The 22,719-nt window shown below is 35.7% G+C and overlaps 1 protein-coding gene and 1 pseudogene across 17 annotated transcripts in view; one reads left to right on the plus strand and one right to left on the minus strand.

Annotated features, from left to right (window-relative positions):
- Positions 1-22,719, plus strand: part of MGA (MAX dimerization protein MGA) — a gene marked incomplete at its 3' end in the record, with an annotated part of 130,886 nt that overhangs the window by 59,353 nt on the left and 48,814 nt on the right. For 14 of the 16 annotated variants that reach the window (XM_079128744.1, XM_079128747.1, XM_079128745.1 and 11 more), the window contains one exon: positions 20,472-21,420. In XM_079128744.1, the coding sequence (XP_078984870.1) occupies positions 20,472-21,420 (949 nt within the window). Of the gene's footprint in view, positions 1-1,453; positions 1,780-3,090; positions 3,219-20,471; positions 21,421-22,719 lie in introns of those variants that run through there. The other 2 variants (XM_079128741.1, XM_079128742.1) reach the window with 2 other exon arrangements.
- On the minus strand, positions 8,550-9,607 carry LOC306653682 (DDB1- and CUL4-associated factor 13-like; annotated as a pseudogene). Its single transcript has 2 exons — positions 9,596-9,607; positions 8,550-9,345 (listed from the first exon to the last, which is right to left on the minus strand). The product of its transcript is annotated as a DDB1- and CUL4-associated factor 13-like (transcript).

Consider the following 22,719-nt stretch of genomic DNA (forward strand, 5'->3'; position numbering starts at 1 on the left):
CAACTGTTTTACATTTTGTGATATGATAGTTTATTTTTCTGTAACAAATATAGGTTGGGTTTAGGATCCAGAATTGAAGGCAAATTGAATAATTTATCAGAATGGAGATGTTTTGTTTGTATTTAGAATGTTTGCTAACACAGATAACTAATGATAATTGAAGAGTAAAAGCCCAGGTCATAATTGAAAATTATTCAAATGAGGCACAAAATGGGTTCAGAGTAAACTTATTTATGTATTTATGTCTAATGTTTATGGATTTGCTGTCCTATGGATTCCCTACTCTGTAAATTGCCCAGCTGAAAAACCAAACTAAAGATTATTACATACTAAAATATCATGATGTACTATTCTTTTTAAAAATTTCTTACTGAATAACTGAACCGTGTTCCCTTTGATCAGCACTCCCCACCCCTGGTAACTATTCTTTGGTGGCTACTTGGCAGAGTTTGTCTTTCTTAATCTTCCTTATTTTACTTATAATGTCCTATAAGTTCATATATGTTGTCACAACTGATAGGATTCCCCTCCCCCCTTTTAAGCTCAGTAGTATCCCATTGTAAAAATACATATGCGAGCTGGGCACTTAGCACATAGTTGTAACCCTAACAATTTGAGAGACTGAGGCAGGAAGATTGCAAGTTTGAGGCCAACCTGGACAATTTCCTGAGACCCTAAAAAAAAAAAGACAGGCCTGAGGGTAGAGCTCAATGGTAGAGAACATGCCTACCATGTGTGAGGCCCTGGGTTTGATCCTTCAGCACCTCAAAAAAATTTTTTTTAATTAAAAAATGCTGGGGATATGGCTTAGTGGTAGGGTGACCCTTGGGTTCAATCCCCAGTATTGGGGGGACAAATAGTGTATCTCCATGGTCTGTATGTATTTGCGTTTCTGGTTTAGAGTTTTGTGATTTTTTACTTGCATAGACTTGACTGTGAGCATCCTGAATCTGAAAAGCTTCAATGTCTGAAATACTTCAAAAGCCAGAACTTTGAGGGTCCGCTAATGCTCAGAAGTTTTGGATTTCAGATTTTGGATTTTTTGATTAGGAATGCTCAACCTCTATATCACTTGTTCTTTATCCTTTCATCTGTCAGCATATACTTCAGCAGTTTGCATATTTTGACTACTTGGCTATTATGAGAAACAATATTTATTGGTGTTTGACTTTTTTTTTTTCTTTTTTGAGATTGAACCCATGGTCTCATATGTGCTAAGCATACATTTTACCACTGAGTTACATATTCAGCCCTCTAAAAATTTTTTATTTTGATATGATTTCGCTAAATTCTCCAGGCTGGCCTTGAACTTGTGATCCCACTGCCTCCACCTCCTGGATTACAGATATGAGCTACCTCTTTAAGTATTAGAACCCAAATTCAGCAGAAGTAAATCCAAGCCTACTTCTTTCCTTTGTCTTCCTATTCTTACTTGTTTGTATCCTATTAACAGCTACTGTTCTCTGAGTTTGGAATTCCTATGCTCATGAGATTCTCCATCCTTATCTATAGGCAGGTTGGTCTTTTTGCTTTTCAACTTATACTTTCCACCATGTTTTTCTTTGTAGTTAGAACTAGCAGATGCAACCTTAATACTTGATTCTCCAACCAGTTTAATCATCTTGATTGCCCAGTACAATTAAAAAAATTTTTAAACAGTTGACCATCAATTATAGTAATAATAGTAATAATTATTATTTTTACTTTTTGGTGGTGCTGAAATTTTCCTGCACGCTAGGCAACACTCCATTCCTGAGCTACATCCCTGGCTCACAGTTACAATATTTTTACCCTCATTATCCAAAAGTTTAATGTGTTCTTGGATGATGGAAAATTAATCATTAAGATTCCTTTGGGGGCCTGGTGTGGTGGCAGTAATCCCAGTGACTTGGAAGGCTGAGGCAGGAGGATCACAAGTTCAAAGCCAGCCGCAGCAGCTTAGTGAGTCCCTAAGCCGTGTAGTGAGACCCTGTCTCAAAATAAAATACAAAAAGGGCTGGAGATGGTAGGTGGTTAAGTGCTCTTGGGTTCAATCCCTGGTACCAAAACAAAAACAAACAAAACCCCAAACACCTTTGGGGGACTGAGGAATGCTAGTTAGCTCAGTGGTGGAGCATTTGCCTAGCAAGGCTGTGTCTTCAGTCCTCAGTAGTGGGTACCTTTGGAGGTTAGTGAAGGGGTTCTGGTAGGTGAAAGGATCAGGTGTATTTCTTTGTTATAAGTAGCAGCTGATGGATGGGATTATATGTGGTTGAACTTTTGATCTAATGAATTGAGAGAATGGTTCAGATTAATGACTGAGCCTCTATCATCAAAGGGGAAAAAATAACTTGCATCATGCTTCAAGAAATAACATTATCTTCCTATGTGAAAATGGCATTTTGCTGGTTTATGATCAGAAATTTTAAGGCAAGAGTTGGCTACATCTAGCCTGTAGCCTGTGTTTTCTTTGTATATAAGAATATGTGAAAGAGATCATATGATGCTGGCAAGACCTAAAATACACTCTTTTTTACCCTTTAGCAGGAAAAGGAAATTACCACCTTTTTATTTAAGACTTTAAAAAAATGTATGCATATATAATAGTTTTGCTTCCACAATTTCTCATTTTCTAGTCAATTGGCCGAAATTTGACTATTGTACCATCTTTTTTGATGATGTCACTGTTGTCTTTTTTTTTTTTTTCCTTGGTGGCTCAGAGTGGGCACCAGATTCATATCCCCCCCCCCCTCTTTTTTTTGGTACCAGGAATTGAACCCAGGGGCACTTAACCACCAAGCCACATCTCCAGCCCTCCAAATTCTTTATTTGTAAATACACTTATCTTTATCCATGCTTTGTTTTCTAAGTGTGCTTTTTAGCCATTTCTTCCTATTCTAATTTTTTTTCATGGGCCTTTACCATACTATTCACTTGATTATTCTAACTGTTGATCCTTTCAGTCATTTTCACTGGCTCCTTGTAATGTATCCAGACATTTATTAAATTATGATTATTTAGTTCCTGGTATTATGCTCTTATAGTATTATCTATGATTTTGAGCTCTGCTTTCATGTAAGATTATTATTAATTAATTTTTTTTTGAAACAGGATATTGCTGTGTTGCCCAGGCTGATTTTGAATTCTTGGGCTCACATGATCTCACTCCAGCCTCTTAGTAGTTGGGACTATAGAATTTGCCACCATGCTCCTCATAGATTATTTTAAAGCTTCAGTTTTTCAGTTTTCTTTCCTTTTTTTTTTTTTTTTTTTTTTTTTTTGTGGTGCTGGGGATCAAACTCAGGGCCTTGAGAGGCAAGCACTCTACCGACTGAGCTATCTCCCCAGCCCCCTAGTTTTTTAGTTTTCTTCATGCTACCCCTGTAGATAAAACTTACTCCTGAAATTGTTAATCTTAAAACCTGCTCTTTTGTGTTTGCTATCATAGTCATTCATTTGTAGATGTATGCATTATTTTTGCCTCCTTCCACAAATCTGTGTAGTCATTCTGTTGATGGACATTTGATTATTTTTAGTTTTTTATTGTTATGGATAAAACTAATTGAATGTTTTTGTGTTTAACTTCAGATAGACATATGTACTAATTTTTCTTATTTATTGAAGAGTAGAATTGCTGGGACATGAGGTAGACATAGTTTAGTATGTAGCCTCAGAATTTTTGAGAATAATTATACCAATTTTCACTTTCTCAAATAATGTATGAGATTTCCTGTTACTTCCTCATATATATATATATTTTTTTTTTTTTTTTTTTTTAATTACATGTGGTAATATCTTTCTTGTTTTTAGCCATTCTGGTCTATCTCAGCCTCCTGAGTCACTGCAATTACAGGCTTGTGCCTCTGCACTCAGTAGAAAAATATATTTATAAACTTAAGATTTCTGCTCTTTATTCAGTTATTCATCAAATAGGACCGAACACCTGGTTTCAGGTACCAAACAAAACAAATTTCTGTATGGTGATCTAATATTCTACATAATTCCAACTCAGAATTTGCAGATTATTCACCTTTTCCATGTGTGGCATATGCAGATGTTTTCTCATTTGGTTTTTTGCATACTGCCCTGTGTACATGTAGGGGCTCAGACACACACATTTTTCTCTCAGTAAAGCACATCAGAAGTAAGAATGAATAACATTGTTATAGAGAGAACCACTTTGGTTTAATAGGAAAAAAAAAAGAGTTCACATATATGAAAATAGTTTTGCAAAAATAAGTTTTCTATAGTCTGGAATCCTGTTTTTTGTCTGAACAATGTACATTGTATGCCAGCCTTGTTTTAAGAAGCCATATCTTATAAAATGGATTTGATCACTTATGTGATCAGGTGTTGAGATGGCGGTTTCACATTTTTAGCCTTTACAATTATAGCTTCAGTAAAATTCCTTATGCACATTTCTTTATACATTTTTGTGGATACAAAAGTTAGTTCTTAACTTGTTTGGGTCAAAGGGTACACACATTTTAAATTTTGGTTAATTGCTAAATGACATTTGAAAAGGTTGTAACCACTTATATCCTCACCCATAATATGTGAGTCTACTGATTTTTGTATCATTTTTGCTTCTGTAGTTGTCCAAAACACTGCCCCCACTATATAGCATTTAAATAGTTTCCCAGGTAAACATTGTGCTTTCATTTTTCTGTAATCCATGCTCAGAATGAACTCTTCAAATATGAATTCAGGTTATTCAGGTCACTCTTTCTGAGTGAAAAGCCTTCAGTCACTTTCCATTGAAAATAATTTTTAAAAAAAAATAATAAGTAGCACTTATTGACCATCTGGGCCCTTGAGTTCATCATCTGTTCATGTCATAGACTCTATGAGGCAAATGTTACTACAGTTACACCGTAGTAACTGTAAACCAAAGCTCAGAAAAATTAAGTCACTTTTACCCAAACAACAATCAGTGTACCTGGAACTGGAACTCAGTTCTAGATTTTGCACTCTTGACCCAATACCTGAGCTGAGCTGAGCTGCTACATGAGAGTGAACTGCTCTTGGGAGACTGAAGAGGGAAAAGAGAAGAATAGGTTTGCTGAATCAGTTGCCACTGACCAAAGGCAAGGCTCCTATCTCTGGCATCACAACCGGTAAAGGCTGAGAGTCTGCAATGGTTCGAGGCCAGGGCTTCTCTATGTGTGTGATCTCAGGATGTGCCCTAGTTCCTCCAGGATCTATAACAAGCTTTCCAGGGTATGTCTCCTAGTAAAAGGGGTGTCCTCCATCTTAAAGGTTCTAAAGGAAAGCCATGGCTTGACTTCTTGTGGGTGGAGCACTAAGAGGGTATGCAATACCCTGGAGCATTTTCTCTTTTAAACCCCTTTTCTTTGGATTCCTTGACGTCCTCTTTCCATTGCACTTAAAGGCTGCTTTGCCTATTGCTTTGGTCTTATACCATACTTTCCATAGTTTATTGTATCTAAGTCATGTAATTGAATTTCCACTTGAGACATTTTCCTCTTCATATCCCTCTAACCTTTAATGCCATCAGTGCACTTGTTGCTGTATAGTATTAGTGGCATTGTATAATCTTTCAGATCTAGTTTCATGTCTATTTTATTTTATCCATTATTTTTCTTTACTTTGTATGTTTAGGCTTTTTAGCATCTATGAAATTGTCTCATTTGTTGACTGTTTTGTACTCTCATTTCCCCACTTCATTATAGGGTTCATGAAAGTAAAGATCTTGTTTTTACTTGGTATTGATGGTTCAACCCTAGGATAATCACTGAGTGATATTTAGATTTGTGTATTTTAACCAAAACCTGAATAGTATTGATAAATACAAACTTTGGAGTATCAGAAATACCATTTATAAACATGCATTTGATTTTTCGTTACCTTGAACTTACCCAAGTTACTGGAATTCCAGATGTGCACCATTATTCCTTGACATACTTACTTTTTTTAAATGTTTTTTTTTCTTGTCATCCCTCTATTCAAGCATCCTTTAAAAGGCTCTGGGCTGCTTGTCTATCTCCGTGGTAGAGTACCTGCTTAGCGTATGGAAGGCCCTGAGTTCAATCCCCTGCACTATGCCACTACCCACAAAAAAAAGCCCTGATTTACTTGCTTGAATTTGTGTCCACCTTATTAAATTGAAAATATAGAACAAATTACAGATGGATCAGTTTTTTAAATTGGACACAGTTATAATCAGTATTTATGTTAAAGAAAAAATACACCAACCCTACAGAAACCTCAATAGTTTTTTCTTCTTCTCTACTTCACCCGCATGATAACCATTATAACTTCACCATTACAAGCTATTTTTGCCTGTTTTATGGAAATGGAATAATAATACCCTTCTGTGTTGAGATATTTAGTTCAATGTTGTCTCATGCGTTTGTATTGTCATGTTGTAGACTGCTTTGTTCTCATTGCTGTATGGTATTCTTTTCATTTTTTTTTTTTTTTTTTTTTTTTGTTCTAGCGCATACTAGTTAAGAGTTCTCCCATGGAGCCAAATCCTAGCCTATCCACTTTTTCAGAGTTTATTAATTGTCATTTAGATAGTTTTCAGTCTTTTGGGCATCATGAATAGTACATTCATGAACATTATAGTTTTGGTTCACATGTGAGTGCATTTTTTTCTCTGTACCTCATATTTCAAAGTAGCTGAGACTAAAGGTGTGTATACCATACTGGGCATGTTGAGTGCATTTCTGTTGAGCATATGCCTAGACATGGGATTGCTCAGTCATAGGTTATACATGCATTCAGATTTCCAAAGTGATTTTGCCAATTTAATTTTCCCTATTCGTGAATAAGGAGTTGAGATCGTCCTGCATTCTTGTCAGAACTTGTGTGTGTGTGTGTGTGTGTGTGTGTGTGTGTGTGTGTATACATGCATGTCATATTTGTGAGGGTTTATTTCTTGGCTGTTTTTTGTATTCCATGTTTATCTTTAGGCCAGTATGACACTGTTTTGATTATTGTAGCTTTATAGTAAGTTTTGAAATTGGGGGCAGTTGTGATTTCACCAACTTCTTATTTCTCAAGATTATGTTTGGCTCTTTGGTATCACTTGAGAATGCCATATGAATTTCAGCATCAGTTTTTCTACTTACTTAAAAAGTAAGTATGGCCCTTTGGATTTTATTAAGAATTACATTGAATCTGTATCACTTTCACTAGTCTTCCAATCTATGAATGAGTTATCTGTCCATTTAAAAAATTTTTTTGAACATTTTTCAGTAATGCTTTTAGAGTTTTAGTGTGAGAGCTTTACCTCCTTAGAAAGCTGTTTATTATTATTATTAGTATCATTGTGTATGTGGTGCCAGATTGAATAACAGGGCCTTTGGATGCTAGGCAAGTACTCTGCCTTCAGCCACCCCCAGTCCTGTGTTATTTTTGATGCTATTATATATTGAATGATAGTTTTCTTAATTTCCTTTCAGTATTGCCCATTGCTGTTTCATACTGCATATTGTTCATTGTATAGAACTGATTAAAAAAATTTTTTTTTTTGTAGATGGACACATTACCTTTATATTATTTATTTACTTTTTAATGTGGTTCTGAGGATTGAACCCAGGGCCTCTCACATGCTAGGCAAGTGCTCTACCTCTGAGCTACAACCCCAGCCCTAGAACTGATTTATATGTGTTGATTTTTATATTGTTCAGTTTTGCTGAAATTGTTTAAGTGAAAGTTTATATGAAAGCAGATTTTTTTGTGGAATTTTTTGGTGTGAATTTTTTTTCCCCCTTCTCTGATGTACTGGAAATTGAACCTAGTGGCACTTTACTACTGGGCTACATCCTAGTCCTTTTTTATTTTATTTTTTATTGATTATTTTGAGGCAGGGTCTCAAGTTGCTGAGACTGATCTTGAACTTGTGACTCTGCCTCATGAGTCTCTGGATAGTGTGGATTCTTTTAAAGTTTTTGGCCTGCAATCCCAGCTCCCTTAGGAGGCTGAGATGAGAGGATTGTAAATTCAGGTCAGCCTCCTCATCCAAGCAAGATCCTACTTAATAAAGAATAAAAAAAAGGACTGGGGGCTGGGGTTGTGGCTCGGTGGTAGTGTGCTCGCCTAGCATGCACGAGGGCCTTGGGTTCAATCCTCAGGACCACATAAAAATAAAGAAAAGGTACTGTGTCCATCTGCAACTAAAAATATATGTATTTTAAAAAGGGCTGGGAATGTATTAGAGTGCTCTGAGTAGATTGTACCATCTGTGAATAGAGATAGCTTTACTTACTCCTTTCTGACTTGAATTCTTCTTATAGTAGTCTCCCCTTACTGATATTTTCACTTCCTGTGATTTTAGTTACCCATGGTAATATGTGTCTAAAAATACCCAATGGAAAATTCCAGACTAAACAAAATTTGGTCTGGGGGTATAGCTTCGTGGTAGAGCACCTGACTATTGTGCGCCGGGCCCCTGGTTTCAGTCTAGTGCCCAGCCCTGCCAAAAAAAAAAAAAAAAGTAAGTTTTAAATTGTACAGTGTCCTAAGTATTGTGATGAAATTTTTAAAATTCGTTCTAATTGGTTTGTGCTGAAGTGTTGTGCTGTCTTGTTCTGTTCTACTCTCTAAAATGTGAATCCCTTTGTCCAGCATATCTTTGTCCAGCATTTCCATAGATGAATGTTCATTGAATCAGACCCACACATAAAGTATTTGCTGTTAGAAGTCCACTTTATACATAAAACATGTTGAATTCATTTTGTGTGGGTCTTCCCTGCTTCACCTTGGGTCAACAGTAGAGATTTGAATAGATATATCAAAACTAGCAGACACAAACTCTTTCCCAATCAGGGAGTAATCCATATTAAACCCAGCAGATAGATGATCCATGTGAACCATTATGGGAATGTCCAGTGCATACATATCAAAAGTATATAAGTTGTAATCTTCATTTGCTGCAGTAAAAGTAGAAGCTTCCATAGGGTCCCAACAGATTGTATTTGTTCTCATAACTAAGGTAACCTTTTTCAGAATAGTAGCTTGCCTCGTACCTTATTGTACTATATTTCTGTCAGCACAATTTCTCAAGAGAAATGTCTCATTTGAGTTAAATTTCACACTCTCTGTACTATCAAATCCCCAGGTTATTGAACACATAGAATTGATTCTTTATTCATTCCATATGTCTTCTTGCCATCCACATGTGGCAAAAGCAGGTTCTTTCCAGTGGTGATCAGTTCCAGTATACTCTGTCTTTCCTAAGATTGTATGCAGTGCTTCTACCTCTTCTCCATAACTTGGTCCATCTGTTTTCCATTGCTTCGCAGTTTTATCATCACCAACGGTTAAAAAAAAAAAAAAAAAAGAAGTCCCACAAAAGCGAGTACATGTTCCTCCTACAAAACCTTCATGTGCTTGTACCTATTGTACAAATACATTTTTGTTTAGACAGGTTCCAAATTCTAACCAATTTGTTAAGTTCAACTCGGTTTCACATATGTAGTTGTTTGGGTTCTGACTCAGTATATTCATCTTCATCTTTGTCCTGGGCTCCATGAGCCTTTTTCTCCTGTTAGGCTCACAACTATCTCCTCCCACAAGCTCTACTTCCAGCTCTCCACAATATGGTTTTAATTTGTATTTTTTTTAATAATAGATGAAAGTTGATCACCTTTTTGGCCATCGAGATCACTCAAGTGGTATCATGGGAGTATCTTTCCTAGGTCATTGTTTTCTTCCCTTGGTAGATTGTTCTTAAAGCTAGAACCCCATTGTTTTTAATTACTATAGCTTTATAATGTTAACTGCCTATGTTCTTTCATAGTGTACCTGTGGTAAGACTTTTTTCTAAAGCTAGTCATTGTTGGTTCTAAACTACTTTAATGAAGTTATTTCTTATCTTTTGATTGTGTTAAGTGTATTACTCAGATTTTTTTTTTTTTTTTTTTTTTTTTTTTTTTTTTTTTTTGGGTGCTGGGAATTGAACCCAGGGCCTTGTTCTTGCAAGGCAAGCACTCTACCGACTGAGCTATCTCCCCAGCCCCTACTTGGATTTTTACTGCATCCTTTCTTCCAGTTTTGCCCTTTTCAGTCAGACTTTTTTAATTTTTGAAAGGAATTCTGATATTGTTAGTGATCCATTTACTTTTTCAGGAGTATACATTGCCTGAAAAGTTACAAAAATTTTTAAAAATAAACTATAAAGACTGTGGACATGACTCAGTGGTATGGTAGAGTGCTTGCCTAGCATGTTTGTGGCCCTAATTGATCCTTATCACCTCAAAAATGCAAACAAACAAGTCTCAGTGGTCTTACCTTATCTACAGGGGTTACATTCCAAGACCTCCGAAGTTGCCTGAAACTTTTGATAATGTCAAACCCTGAATACATACTATGTTTTTTCTTATACGTACATAACTAAAATGAAACAACTTCAAAGTTAGACTCAGTAAGAGATTAACAATAACAGTAATAAAATGAAACAATTGTAGTAATATGCAGTAAATAAGTTATTTAAATTTACCTTTAAAATTATTCCTGGAATTTTCTGTTATTTTTGGACCTTCGTTGACTAGTAGTTAACTGAAACTCTGGAAAGCAAAACCATCCATAAAGGGAGACTACTGTATTGTTTCAACCATATATGGTATACTGTAGTTCAATTCTGACCAACCTAGGGTTAGTGTTAGATTCCACAGGTTTATTTGCATGATCCCCAAGAAGACTATCCCTACTTCTGACCCTGGGCTACTTGCATTTTTGACCAACTGTCTGTACATCTATCTGGTGGGTTGTCTTAGATTGACTAATTTACTTGAGTGACTTTTCAGACAGAAATCCCAAAAAGCACTGTATTCAGAATTACAGTTTTATTCTAAAGAATACAGATTAGGACCAGCCAAATGAAAAGATGCATAGGGTAAGGTTTGGGAGGGTCTAAAATTGCAGAGGGTCCATTCCCTCTCCTCATGGAAACACATCAAGTGCATTACCCTTCTGGCATTTTGATGTGTACAATCAGGAAGCTCTGTTGAGTTTAGTGTGCAGAGTTTTTGTTGGAGTTTCGTTTTGTAGGTGCCATGGATAAAGTCATTGACCATGTGATTGAATTCAGCCTCCAGTTACCTTTCCCTCTCTAAATGTTAGTTGGTTTAAAGTCCCATTCCTCTAATAAGTGTTGGTCTTTTTGGTCTCCATGAGTCAATTCATTAGCATCAACTCAGGTGTGAGGCACTAGGCTCATGAATAACAGACACTTTTATCACCAAGGAGATTCCATATATTTTAGAAGCCCTATGCCAGGAACCTTGGACAAAGACCAGACAAATTCTTTATTATACAATAAGTACATACACATAATTGTTAAGGTTAAATAAAATCACTCAGAATGAAAAATATAGTCACTTGCTTTACCTCCCATTTTCTTCCTAGAGAAACTCATTTTTTTCCTTTTAGCTGCTGCTTGTTTTTACCACTGTCTAAATCATATGCTTAATGCTATTAATGTTACGTCAACTACTTTTAATATTTTTCTAGTACAGTGTCTTAGTTCATTTTCTGTTGCTATAACAGGTTATAAAAGGGTAATTTATAAAGAACAGAAGCTTATTTGTTTCATGGTTTAGGAGGCTTGGAAGTCCAGGAGATAGCTCTAGCTTGTGTTTGGCATTGGTGCGAGAGCCTTCCTGCTGCATGATAACACGGTAGGGGAGGTTATTGTAAGGTGAGACAGCAAGTGTGCTAGTGTGGTTCTCTTCCTTTTATATAGACACAAATGCCATCATGAGAGGGTATACTCTTATGACCTCATCTAATCCTTATTACCTCCCAAAATCTGTGCTTTCATATATCACTAAAATGACTTTGGGGATTTTCTTTTCCATGAACTTCTGGGGGGACATATTCAAACCGTAGCGTACAGTGCATAGGCCTTTCAGCTACTATTCTTTTCTTATCCTCTTAGTGTAGTTATTTGGCTAAATAAGTGTCTGTTTTTTATGTTATGATAGACGTATTCTATACTGCTGAACCCAAATAATGTACTATGAATGCCTTTTCTTCTAAAGTTTGTTTTGTGGTAGAGAATTACCCTCTTTATTTTTTAAATCTGCCTTAGTTCTCTGTGTACATAGTGCTAATTTTTCTAAATTCTTTAATAAAAGCTGAAATATCTCAGCTCATTCCTACCCACACACATTCTCTCATCTGTTAACAGTAAAATTTTATTTGCTGCCTCTATATACTTACTTTGGGGAGCCTTGCATCTTCCTTTGTCAATCTGTTCTAGTTCTTTAGGCGGTTCTGTGGTTTCCCCTACCTATCATCTGGCTAACTTTTCTTTTTCCCTTTTCACAAAGGTTCTCCTGTTTTCTGCCATCTTAAGTCTTTCTTGGTGTATGTGTATGTGTGTAGTTAATTTTTCATTAATTTCCTCAGAAAAAAAGGCTGTCTATGAACTTAGAATTTAAAAATGTTTATATGGGAACTGGGGATATAACTTATTCGTAGAATGTGCTTGCCTAGCATGATTAAGGCTCTGGGTTCTATGCCTGTACCTTTTAAATAAAACGATATGATGAAAACAGTAGTCTCCTGTTTTACTAATCACCACCCACCTGTGATTTTCTTATGTGTTGGAAAACAACCTTTATTTTGCCCTTACTCTTTATAATTTGGTCTGTAATAGAATTCTATGCTGAAAATATGTTGTCTCCTTCCAGTTTCCTGTTGAGAAATTTGATACGCTTTTTTTTTTTCTTAATTTGAATGTAATCTCTCTTTTTTGGAAGCACTTAGGATCTTGTGTTGATCCTTCATGTTATGAAATGTCACAAGACTGAACTTGGGTGTGGTGGTTCTCATCATTGTGGTGTGATTTTTCAAAAAATAAATTCATGTTCTTTAGTTCCAGGAAAATTTTTAGTAGTATCTTTTAAATTTTTAACTTTCATTTTCTATATTGTCTTTTTGAAACTCCTAATAGTTGGATGTCACATCTCTTTTATAAATTTTCCACTAATTTTGTTTTATATTATGTGAAATTCCCTTGCTTCTGTCTTAACTAGTGAGATTTTTATTGGGCTATCAGATTTTGGTTCTCAAGAGCTCATTTATTTTCTTTTGTTCTCCGTGTCCTTTTTCCAGAGGATTTCTTTTTTCTGTTAATTTAAGCACCAGTTTATTACAGGTATTAACTTTAATGTATACTTTTAGAACTGTACACATCTTTGTTATGGGAGATATTAAATTACATTGTATTTTCTCCTTTCTCCTAAATTAGCCATTAAGTTCCTTGATTGTAGTGGTTGTGTGTAATTTATTTGGCAATCTCTGTGTCCTTCAGAAATGACTGGTACTAGTAGGTGCTCCGTTAAGTGTTTTTCCAAGTAGCTCTTAAAGTTTTCTTAATGTGCTTCAAGATGTGCTTCTTGATGTGCTTTCTTGATGTGCTTCATTGTAGTTGTTAATATCACATATTACTAAATATTAAAACTTTTTGTTGCATTGTTATAAACTGACAAAAGTAATCTTGACCTTCAAACTAACTGGTGTGTATGTAATTCATTAGTTTTTGCTCATATTCTTGCTTAGGTATTCTTCTACCTAATTTATTTGAATAGAAGCGACTTTTAAAAATTTCCTCAGTACTAGGGATTGAACCAGGGTTGTTCTGTCAGTCACCTACATCTTCAGCCCTGTTTATTTTTTGAGACAGGGTCTTGCTAAGTTGTTGAGTTGTGGCATTACCATGCTAGCCACCAGAAAAGATTCCTTAGAAGAGATGAAATTTAGGAATTGTTTGTAGAATTCCCCACCAGGCATATTTTCATGCTTGATATATTTATTTTAAATTTTCTGAGAGTTTTTCATCTAGCATGTTTTAATTCCCCGAGAAGTTGTGAAAGTAGTTAACTGCTATAGCAGTCAGGATCTAGCCTCCTGAGGTTCTCAACTACTTCGGACAAAACTGAAATCATATGCTAAACAATAAAATGATAAATGCAGAAAAGTTCATTTTGGAAGTTATATCTTGAAATGTGACGGTAATAAGAAAGCTTACCACTAAGCGTGAATACTGCATTACTTGATATGGTATTTATCTGTGATAAACCTAAGAACTAAGATAATTGGGAAAGGGATTAGAGGCTTGATTCTGGAATTAGAGGTGATGTCACATGCCTTTAATTCCAGGGACACGGGAGGCTGAGGCAAGAGGATCACAAGTTCCAGGCCAGCCTCAGCAACTTAAGCTGCAACCAACTGAGACCCTGTCTCAAAATAAAAAGGGCCTGGTTTGTAGCTCTGTATAATATGCCCTCGAGTTCAATCCCCCCAGTACCCAAAAAAAAAAAAAAAGATGGGTGTGGGACTTGTGACTTTTCATTGGTTTTTGATGACTTACCTTTTAAAAACAGATAAAGAGAAACTGGATTGTGGCTATAACTACATATTACAAAATTAATAAAAATCTTTGAGTCATCACTAAAAAGAGAAACTGGATTGTGGCTATGACTACATATTACAAAATTAATAAAAATCTTTGAGTCATCACTAAAAATGGATTCCTTTTATGTTATGCAACATATAAAAAGTTGTAAAAAAGAAAAAAGTAAAGATATCTTTTCACCAGTCATGTGAAGTTTTTGGAAAAGAGAATGTTATTTTAACTTTCACATTTAAGTCTGTGATCCATTCTGAATTAATTTTTGTGTGTGGTATGAAGGATCAGAGTTTATAGTTTTCCAGGGGTTCTATCATCATTTATTGAAAAGGGTTTACCCATTAAATTGCACTTTGAAAAAACAGTGACTATACATATAGGTGGGTCCATTTTTTGACTGAATTCTGTTCCATTAAGTTGTCTATTTTTTGCCAGTACCAGACTGCCCTCTTGATAATAAATTTTAGAACCAGATAGTATAAGCCTTCCACTACTCCAAGATTATCTTGGTTATTCGTGGATCTTTTTTCCTTTTTCTTTGCATTACTGGGAATTGAACCCAGGGGTGCTCTACTAATGAGCTACATCCCCATCCCTTTTGATTTTTTTTGAGATAGGATCTCCCTAAATTGCTTAGGTTGGCCTTGAATTTGTAATCCTCCTGCCTCTTTTTCCTGAGTAGCTGAGATTACAGGCATGTGCCACCCCATCTTGCTTGTTTTTATTCTTTTTTCCCCTAAGTGTTTAAATTTTTTATACTTATAATTGATATTTAAAATAATTTCATATTTTGATAATATAGAAATGCAATCAGTTTTTAGACATTGACCTTATATCTGGTGACCTTTCTGAATTCATTTACTACAGTACTTTATAGATTCTTTTGGATTTTCTACATATTCAGTCATTTTACTTAAGCAGAGTTTGTTTTGCTTCCTTTTTTTGCAGTCTTCACCTTTGTGTCCCTCCTCTGTCTTACTCTTCCTTTGTCCTTTCTTTCACCTTCTCCTCTATCCTTCCCTCTAGTTTTACTGAATGAACTTGCAGTATTGTGGTCAAATAGATACTATGATATTGGGTAGAATAGAATTTTTTTTTTTTTTGTAGTTTGTTTTATCAGATTGAGAATTTTTCTTCTGTTCAACATTTTCCTGAAAGTTATTGAGTGTTGAGTGTCATCAAATGATTTTCTTGTATCCATTAAAATTTCTAACACCCCCCCCCCCATATTTTGTTAATATGGTGAGTGAATTTATTTTGAAGTGCAAGGTCTGTTATATCAGCATTGCATTCTTGGGCTAAACGTTACCTGGTTGTGATGATATTCTTTTTAGTATTGCTGGATTCAATTTCATGAAAACTTTGAGTTTTTCCACCTAAATTCATGGAAGATGATTATTTGTAATTTTCTTTCTGATGTGTTGGTACCAGGATTGTATATTTTTCTTAATAAACAGGTTGTGAAGTATTCCATTCTTTTGAGTTTTTCAAGTTTGTACAAGATTGTTATTTTTTCATTATGTGCTTGATAGAATTCATCACATGAACCCACTAAGTTTTCTTTGTTGGCAATTAACGAATTCAACTTCTTTATTTTCTATTTCATTGATTTTTTTCTTTTTTCTTTTTTTTAATCTTTATCATGTGTGATCCACTTGCTTTTTCTTTAGTTTGCCTCATATCAGGGTTTGGTAGGGTCCATTTGTTGGAACATAGCTATGCTTAATTTGTTTATTATCTAGCGTTTGTGTGATACTGGCAGAGTTGAGTTGCAAGAGACTTGGTATCATCTTGAGAAATTTTTACAGTTTAGCTCTTTATAGAAAAAAAATTTCTGACTTAGGGAATTGAGAGAATTGAATTTAGCCCTTTTCCTTGATATATATATTTAAACCTATAAATTTACTTTTGAGCATTATTCTAGGTGCCTTGTACATGTTTCAGTATGTTATGTTGGTGTTTGTGATTGATTTGTAGTTTGATTATATTGTTGTCAAAGAACATATGACTTAAAACCTTTGAAATTAGTAGGGATTTGCTTTATTGGCCGTCAGAATCTGTTTTGATTGAATTGATACTTCCTATGTACTTTAATGTGTACATTGTACAGTTCTTGGATATAGTAGTGTTTTGTTTTGTTCTGGGGATTGAACCCAGGGATACTTTACCACTGAGCTCTGTGCTCAGTCCTGTTTATTTTTTATTTTAAGATAGGGTCTCGCATAAGTGAAATAAACCAGTCCCAAAAACCAAAGGCCGAATGTTTTCTCTGATAGTGGATGCTGATCCATAGTGGGCAGTGGGTAGGGAAGAATGAAGGAACTTTGAATTGAACAGCGAGTGAGAAGGAGGGGTGGGGCGGGTGGGAATGGGAAGGACCGTAGATTGAGACAGACATTATTATGCTATGTACTGTTGTGGGGTGCAACTTAAGAACAGATGGATCCCCACTGAGAAGTCCAAATTTGAGAGTCTTTATTAGACGGCCTGTTGATTGTTTCACACAAACACCCAAATGGCTATGGGAGAACAGCCCAAGTGTAGAGTTGCAAGGGGTTTTTATACCATAAGTGTCTGTTGCTATGATTCAAAACTACAAACTGACATCATGAGATATAAAATCATAAGCAGAAGGGGAAGTGGGTCAAAATGGCCTTAGTCAGGTACAAGTTAAAGAATGGTTACTAATATCTAGACAGCCGTTCTCTGATAGGGTACATTGTCCAAGAAAAATAGGAACCAAAAAGAGAACAATTTTACATTATATAAGAATTGCCATTTTGTGTTGCCAAACATGCAAATGCTAAGCAACTATTGATGGGTACAGAGGCAGTGTGTTCCTACATTACATGTAGTCTCAGGTCACTGCCCATATATCCTGGCCCATAACAATGCATGTATGAAAAAAAATTATTTTTAAATTAAAAAAAAAAAAGGGTATCACCCTGTTGCTGAGTCTGGCCTCTAATTTGTTTCCCCTGCCTTAGCCTCCAAAATTGCTGCGATTATTAGCTCCTCACCACTGTGCTTGGCTGTAGGTATGACTTTAAAAAAAATTGTCCCCGTTGGTGTTTGATAAGCTTCTTGGGTCTCTGGATTCAAATCTTTCATTATTAGAAGATTTTCCCTTCAACTATTTCTTCACTTTAATCTTATTGAAACTGCAGTTGTAAATACATTCGATCTTTTGATGTTATCCTACAAGTCTCTTATACCCCCCCCACACACACACACTTCCTGTCCTTCAGTCTAGATTATTTACTGCTCTAGAAAATGTCAGCTTACCTCTGATTTCAACCTTGTTAAGGGGCTCCCTTCTCTCTCACGATCTTGGGAGCTAAGACCTGGAAGAATACAAGTGCTCTCTTTGCTTTCAGGCTACCTTTCTCTCATTACTATTGCTTATTTTACAGAAGTTCTTTGAAGGATAAGTGAATGTAGTGGAGACTGGTTTTCTGCTTGGGTGTCTTCCACATCCTGTTCTGTTCATGCTCTCAGGCATTAAAGTTTTGCTAATTTCTCTGCATTCCATGGAAGATATTTGCCTATAGCTGCATTTTTTTCTCTATGTATTTAGGTCATATAAATGCTACTCTGGGTTGAAAGCAATAATAATTTCTAGTCAACTACAGAAGGCTGGTCCTTCTCCAAACTTCAGTTCATTTAGACTTACTCATGTCCAGAAATCTTCAGTGGCTTTTAAGAAAAATAATTTATTTAGTGTTTTTCATTGTTATTGCAGAAGTGATGGTTTTCTGTGATCTTGCACATTCTAATTGAAAGTGGAAGTCCTCCACTGATGGATTTTTAATTAAGGTTAAAATCTTATGTTTAGGAGCCATTCATGAAATGGTTGCTTGTGTATATTTTGAGATAAATTTTTATAAAGACAGTGACTTTAATTGAGTTAGTAGGTAGTGAAAAATTAGTGCTTCATTAATGATGGATTTCTGTTGCAAATATATTTTGGAATTAGGTACAAAAGTGAAGGTTTGTGTGAAATCATGTGAAATACAAATAGGTTATCTATTCTCACCTTAAAAGGGTTGAGAATAGATATTTGGGCTTTGAAAAGCATACCAAGTGTTTACACTTATTTCTTTAGTTTCCAAAGCCTTTGAAGTGCTTTTGAACAGGGAAGTAACATTAACACAGTTGAATATTTTAGAAAGATAACTTCAATAATGAAGATAATGGATGTAAAAGTGCCTTAATTATTGGGTATCTAATTAGATTGCCTTGTTTCCTTCCCCTTGAGTCGTAGCTGCCTTGCTATTTTTTTAGATATCTTCAAATGGATTTTTAAAAATATTTAGGGAAAAACTTGGAAGTCTGGCTTTTCTAGTTTTAAATGGAGAATTGCTCTGCTATGTTTCATAGCATAAACTTACCTATTTTATTTTAAAGCGATTGAACCAAAATATTTTGGTTGTATAAATGCTGTGTGTGGTGGTGGGGGGGCACTGGAGATAGAAACTAGGTTCTTGCCCATGCTAGACAAATGCTCTACCATTGAGCTACACCCCCAGCTGTAAATGCCATCTTCAATGATAGACTTTGAAGTGAAGAAAATATGTCCACTATTCTACTTGATTATGTATGATTTGTTAGAGATATTGTGTTTTAGGTATATGTAGTTTTTCTCACAGGAGTTTTCCTTCTGCCTTTCTGTATTGCTGACTTTTTATTTTTATTTTTTATACCAAGGATTGAACCAAGGTATTTTATCACTGAGCAACATCTCCAGCCTGTCTTATATTTTATTTTGAGACAGTGTCTCACTAAGTTGCTTAGGTCCTTGCTAAGTTGCTAAGGCTAGCCTCAAACTTGGGATTCTCTTGCCTCAGCCTCCTAAGTTGCTGGGATGCCACCATACATGGTGTATTGCTAACATTTTGATTTGTGTAGCTATTTGGGGGAAAAATCTTATAGGTACAGAAATTTTAAGAGTTTCAGATTCCTTTATCTGAGAATTCTAATTCCTGTCATACTACTTTAATAGAATCAAACTTAGATAATTAATTTTTGAGTCCAGCCACATTCTCAAGATATGTTGGTATGACTTTTATCCTTTCAATGGCTAATGGAGATGAAGGGGAAAATAGTTATTAATAGTGTTATTTATTTATTTATTTATTTATTTATTTACTTATTTATTTATTTATTTATTTATTTGGGGGTGCTGGGGATCGAACCCAGGGCCTTGTGCTTACAAGGCAAGCACTCTACTGACTGAGCTATCTCCCCAGCCCCAATAATGTTTTTTAAATGGATTTTACACAGTCTATCTGGGTCATATATACTTTGCCTTCAGCAATCCTACCCTTTTATTTGAAACAATTAGTGGCAAATTCTTTACATTCAAAGTGAGTTTTTAAATTTTAAAGTTGAAAAATCATCTTGGGACAATATTATAAATATTCTAAAAACACTGTATACTTTAACATGGTTAAGGTGTCTCAAAATAAAAAGGTTTGGGGATGTAGTTCAGTGACTTATAAACACCCCTGGGTTCAGTCACCAGTACCAAAAAATAAAAAGGACTGGGAATGTAACTTTATAGGAGAGTGCCCCTGGGTTCCATCCCCACTCCCATTCATACACAAAAAAAGATGTTATGTTTTATTTTATGTGAATTTTATCTCAAACACAGGAGATTAGTTGGCAATTTGTAAAACCTTCCTTAGTTTGTTGCAATTCCTAGTTGTGAAGGTATGTTTTTTCTTTACTAGGAGTAATTAGTGTGTCAATGTTTGTATGATTTTTGGATCACTGCCAGCTGACTTTCAAAAATTCCTTGAGTTCCTTTGAAAATACCTAAAGGAAAATAAGTGTTATAATATATCCTGCATTTTAATTTAACAGTAAGAGGAAACTTTATTCTTTCTTTGTATTTTTTTTTTTTTTCTTAATGAAAAGTCGACAAAAAGTGTAAAAGTGTAATCTGTTGATGCACTGCTTTTGAGATCTTGTTAGGTTATACAGAGTGTTTGGAGGAATGGTTCATAAAATCTGATGTTACTTGGTTTCAAAACCTTTTTTCCTGTTTGAGCCTTGTTTATGGATAGTTTTGTATTTTTTGTCCCTCCCTGCCTTATCTCTTCAGCCTTGTTGCCAATAATTTTGAAGATGGCTCCCATATTGCCTCACCATTAGACCCGAGTGGAAACTTCAATGTTGTCATTAAAGAGGAACCTCTAGATGATTATGACTATGAACTTGGTGGATGTCCAGAAGGAATCACTATAAAACAGGAGGACACAGATGAAGAAACAGATGTATACTCAAACAGTGACGATGATCCTATATTAGAGAAACAACTAAAAAGGCACAATAAAGTCGATAACCTAGAAGCTGATCATCCGTCTCCTAAATGGCTACCAAACAGCCCATCAGGTGTTGCTAAAGCTAAAATGTTCAAATTAGACACTGGAAAGATGCCTGTAGTCTACTTGGAGCCCTGTGCTGTCACCAAAAGTACAGTGAAGATTTCTGAACTGCCTGATAACATACTTTCCACATCTCGAAAGGATAAATCTCCTGTGTTGGCAGAATTAGAATATTTGCCTACATATATTGAAAATTCTCATGGGACTGGTTTCTGCTTAGGCAAAGAATCAGAAAATGGTCTTAGAAAACATTCATCAGATCTCAGAGTAGTACAAAAATATCCCTTACTTAAGGAGCCTCAATGGAAATATCCTGATTTTTTTGACAGCATTAGCTCAGAAAGAATACTTGATAGTTCAAAGGGTTCAAATGAGGACTCATTTTCAGGAAAAGAGGACCCGAGCAGGAAGCGAACAACTATGCTTAAAATCTCAGGAGCCTCAAAGGCTGTAAATGCTAATCAGAATGCCTCTCCAAATGTCCCTGGAAAAAGAGGAAGGCCTAGAAAATTGAAATTCTCTAAGGCAGGGCGACCACCTAAAAATACAGGAAAGACTTTAACTTCTTCCAAGAATACTCCTATAGGCCCTGGTGGTACCTTTCCTGATGTGAAGCCTGATCTTGAAGATGTGGATGGTGTTCTCTTTGTTTCCTTTGAATCCAAGGTAAGATTATAATTTTTAGGATTCTTTCTGAGGCCTATTAGTCATTTTTCATGTATGTATTGGCTGATAACTAAGAATCTAGTTTTGTGAAAGTATACATTTGTAAGGGTGTGACTGGGGGAAGTGTCTCTCCATAGTGTTTGATTTAGTATACAGGCATCACTTAAGATACTTTGTTTGAATATACTTAAAAAAAATTATGTCTGGGCATGGTGACACACATAACCTATAAATCTCAGCTAGTTGGGAGGTTAAGGCAAAAGAATAGCAAACTCAAGGCTAACCTGGGCAATTTAGGGAGACCCTGTCTCAAAAAATAAAAAGGGGGCTGGGATTGTGACTCAGTGGTAGAGTGCTTGCCTAGCATGTGTGAGGCACTGGGTTCAGTTCTCAGCACCACATATAAATAAATGTCCATCAACAACTAAAAAATTTTTTTTATAAAAAAAAATAAAAAGGGCTGGAAATGTATCAGTGGTATAGCATCTTGACTCTTTTCAGTACTTAGGTGCCTCTGTTGTATTTTTCAAAACTTTGAGTCTCCCTGCAATTTTCATTATGTACTTTTAAAGGGGATAAGAAACGAGGTGTGGTAGTGCAAGCCTGTATCCCAGCTACTCAGGAAGTTGAGGCAGGAGGATCCCAAGTTCAAGGCCAGTCTAAGCAACTTAGACCTTGTCTCAAAATAAAAAATAGAGCTGGGGATGTAACTCAGTGGTAGAGCAATTGCCTAGCATGCTTTGATTCCCATTATGGCCAAAAAAGAAGGGGGGCATAAAAAGTTAATTGACTGTGGATGTGATGGTGCATGCCTGTAATCCCACCAGCTTGGGAGGTTGAGGCAGGAGGATTGCGATTTCAAAGCCAGCCTTAGCAGTTTAGCAAGGCCCTAAGCAACTCTAAATAAAAAATTAAAAAGGGCTGGGGTTGGGACTCAATAGTTAAATGCCCCTGAATTCAAACCCTGGTACCACTCCCCCACAAAAAAAAAGTTCATTGATGCTTTTGGGACACCCCTTCCAGCACTTTTACCCCTAATCCCTGGCCAATATTAGTGGAGTATTATCGGGGAACCAAATGTTAATAGTTGTCTTAATTCTGCTGTCATACACATTGATATCATTTCTTTTCTTTTTCTTTTTCTTTTTGGTACTGAGGATTGAACCCAGGGATGCTTAATCACTGAGCCACATCCCCAATCCTTTTTATATTTTATTTAGAGACAGGGTCTTGCTGAGTTGCTGAGTGCCTCAATAAGTTGTTGAGGTTGGCTTTGAACTCGAGATCCTCCTGCCTCAG

Source organism: Sciurus vulgaris, assembly GCF_902686455.1.
Source record: "Sciurus vulgaris genome assembly, chromosome: 2".
NCBI classification, from domain to species: domain Eukaryota; kingdom Metazoa; phylum Chordata; class Mammalia; order Rodentia; family Sciuridae; genus Sciurus; species Sciurus vulgaris.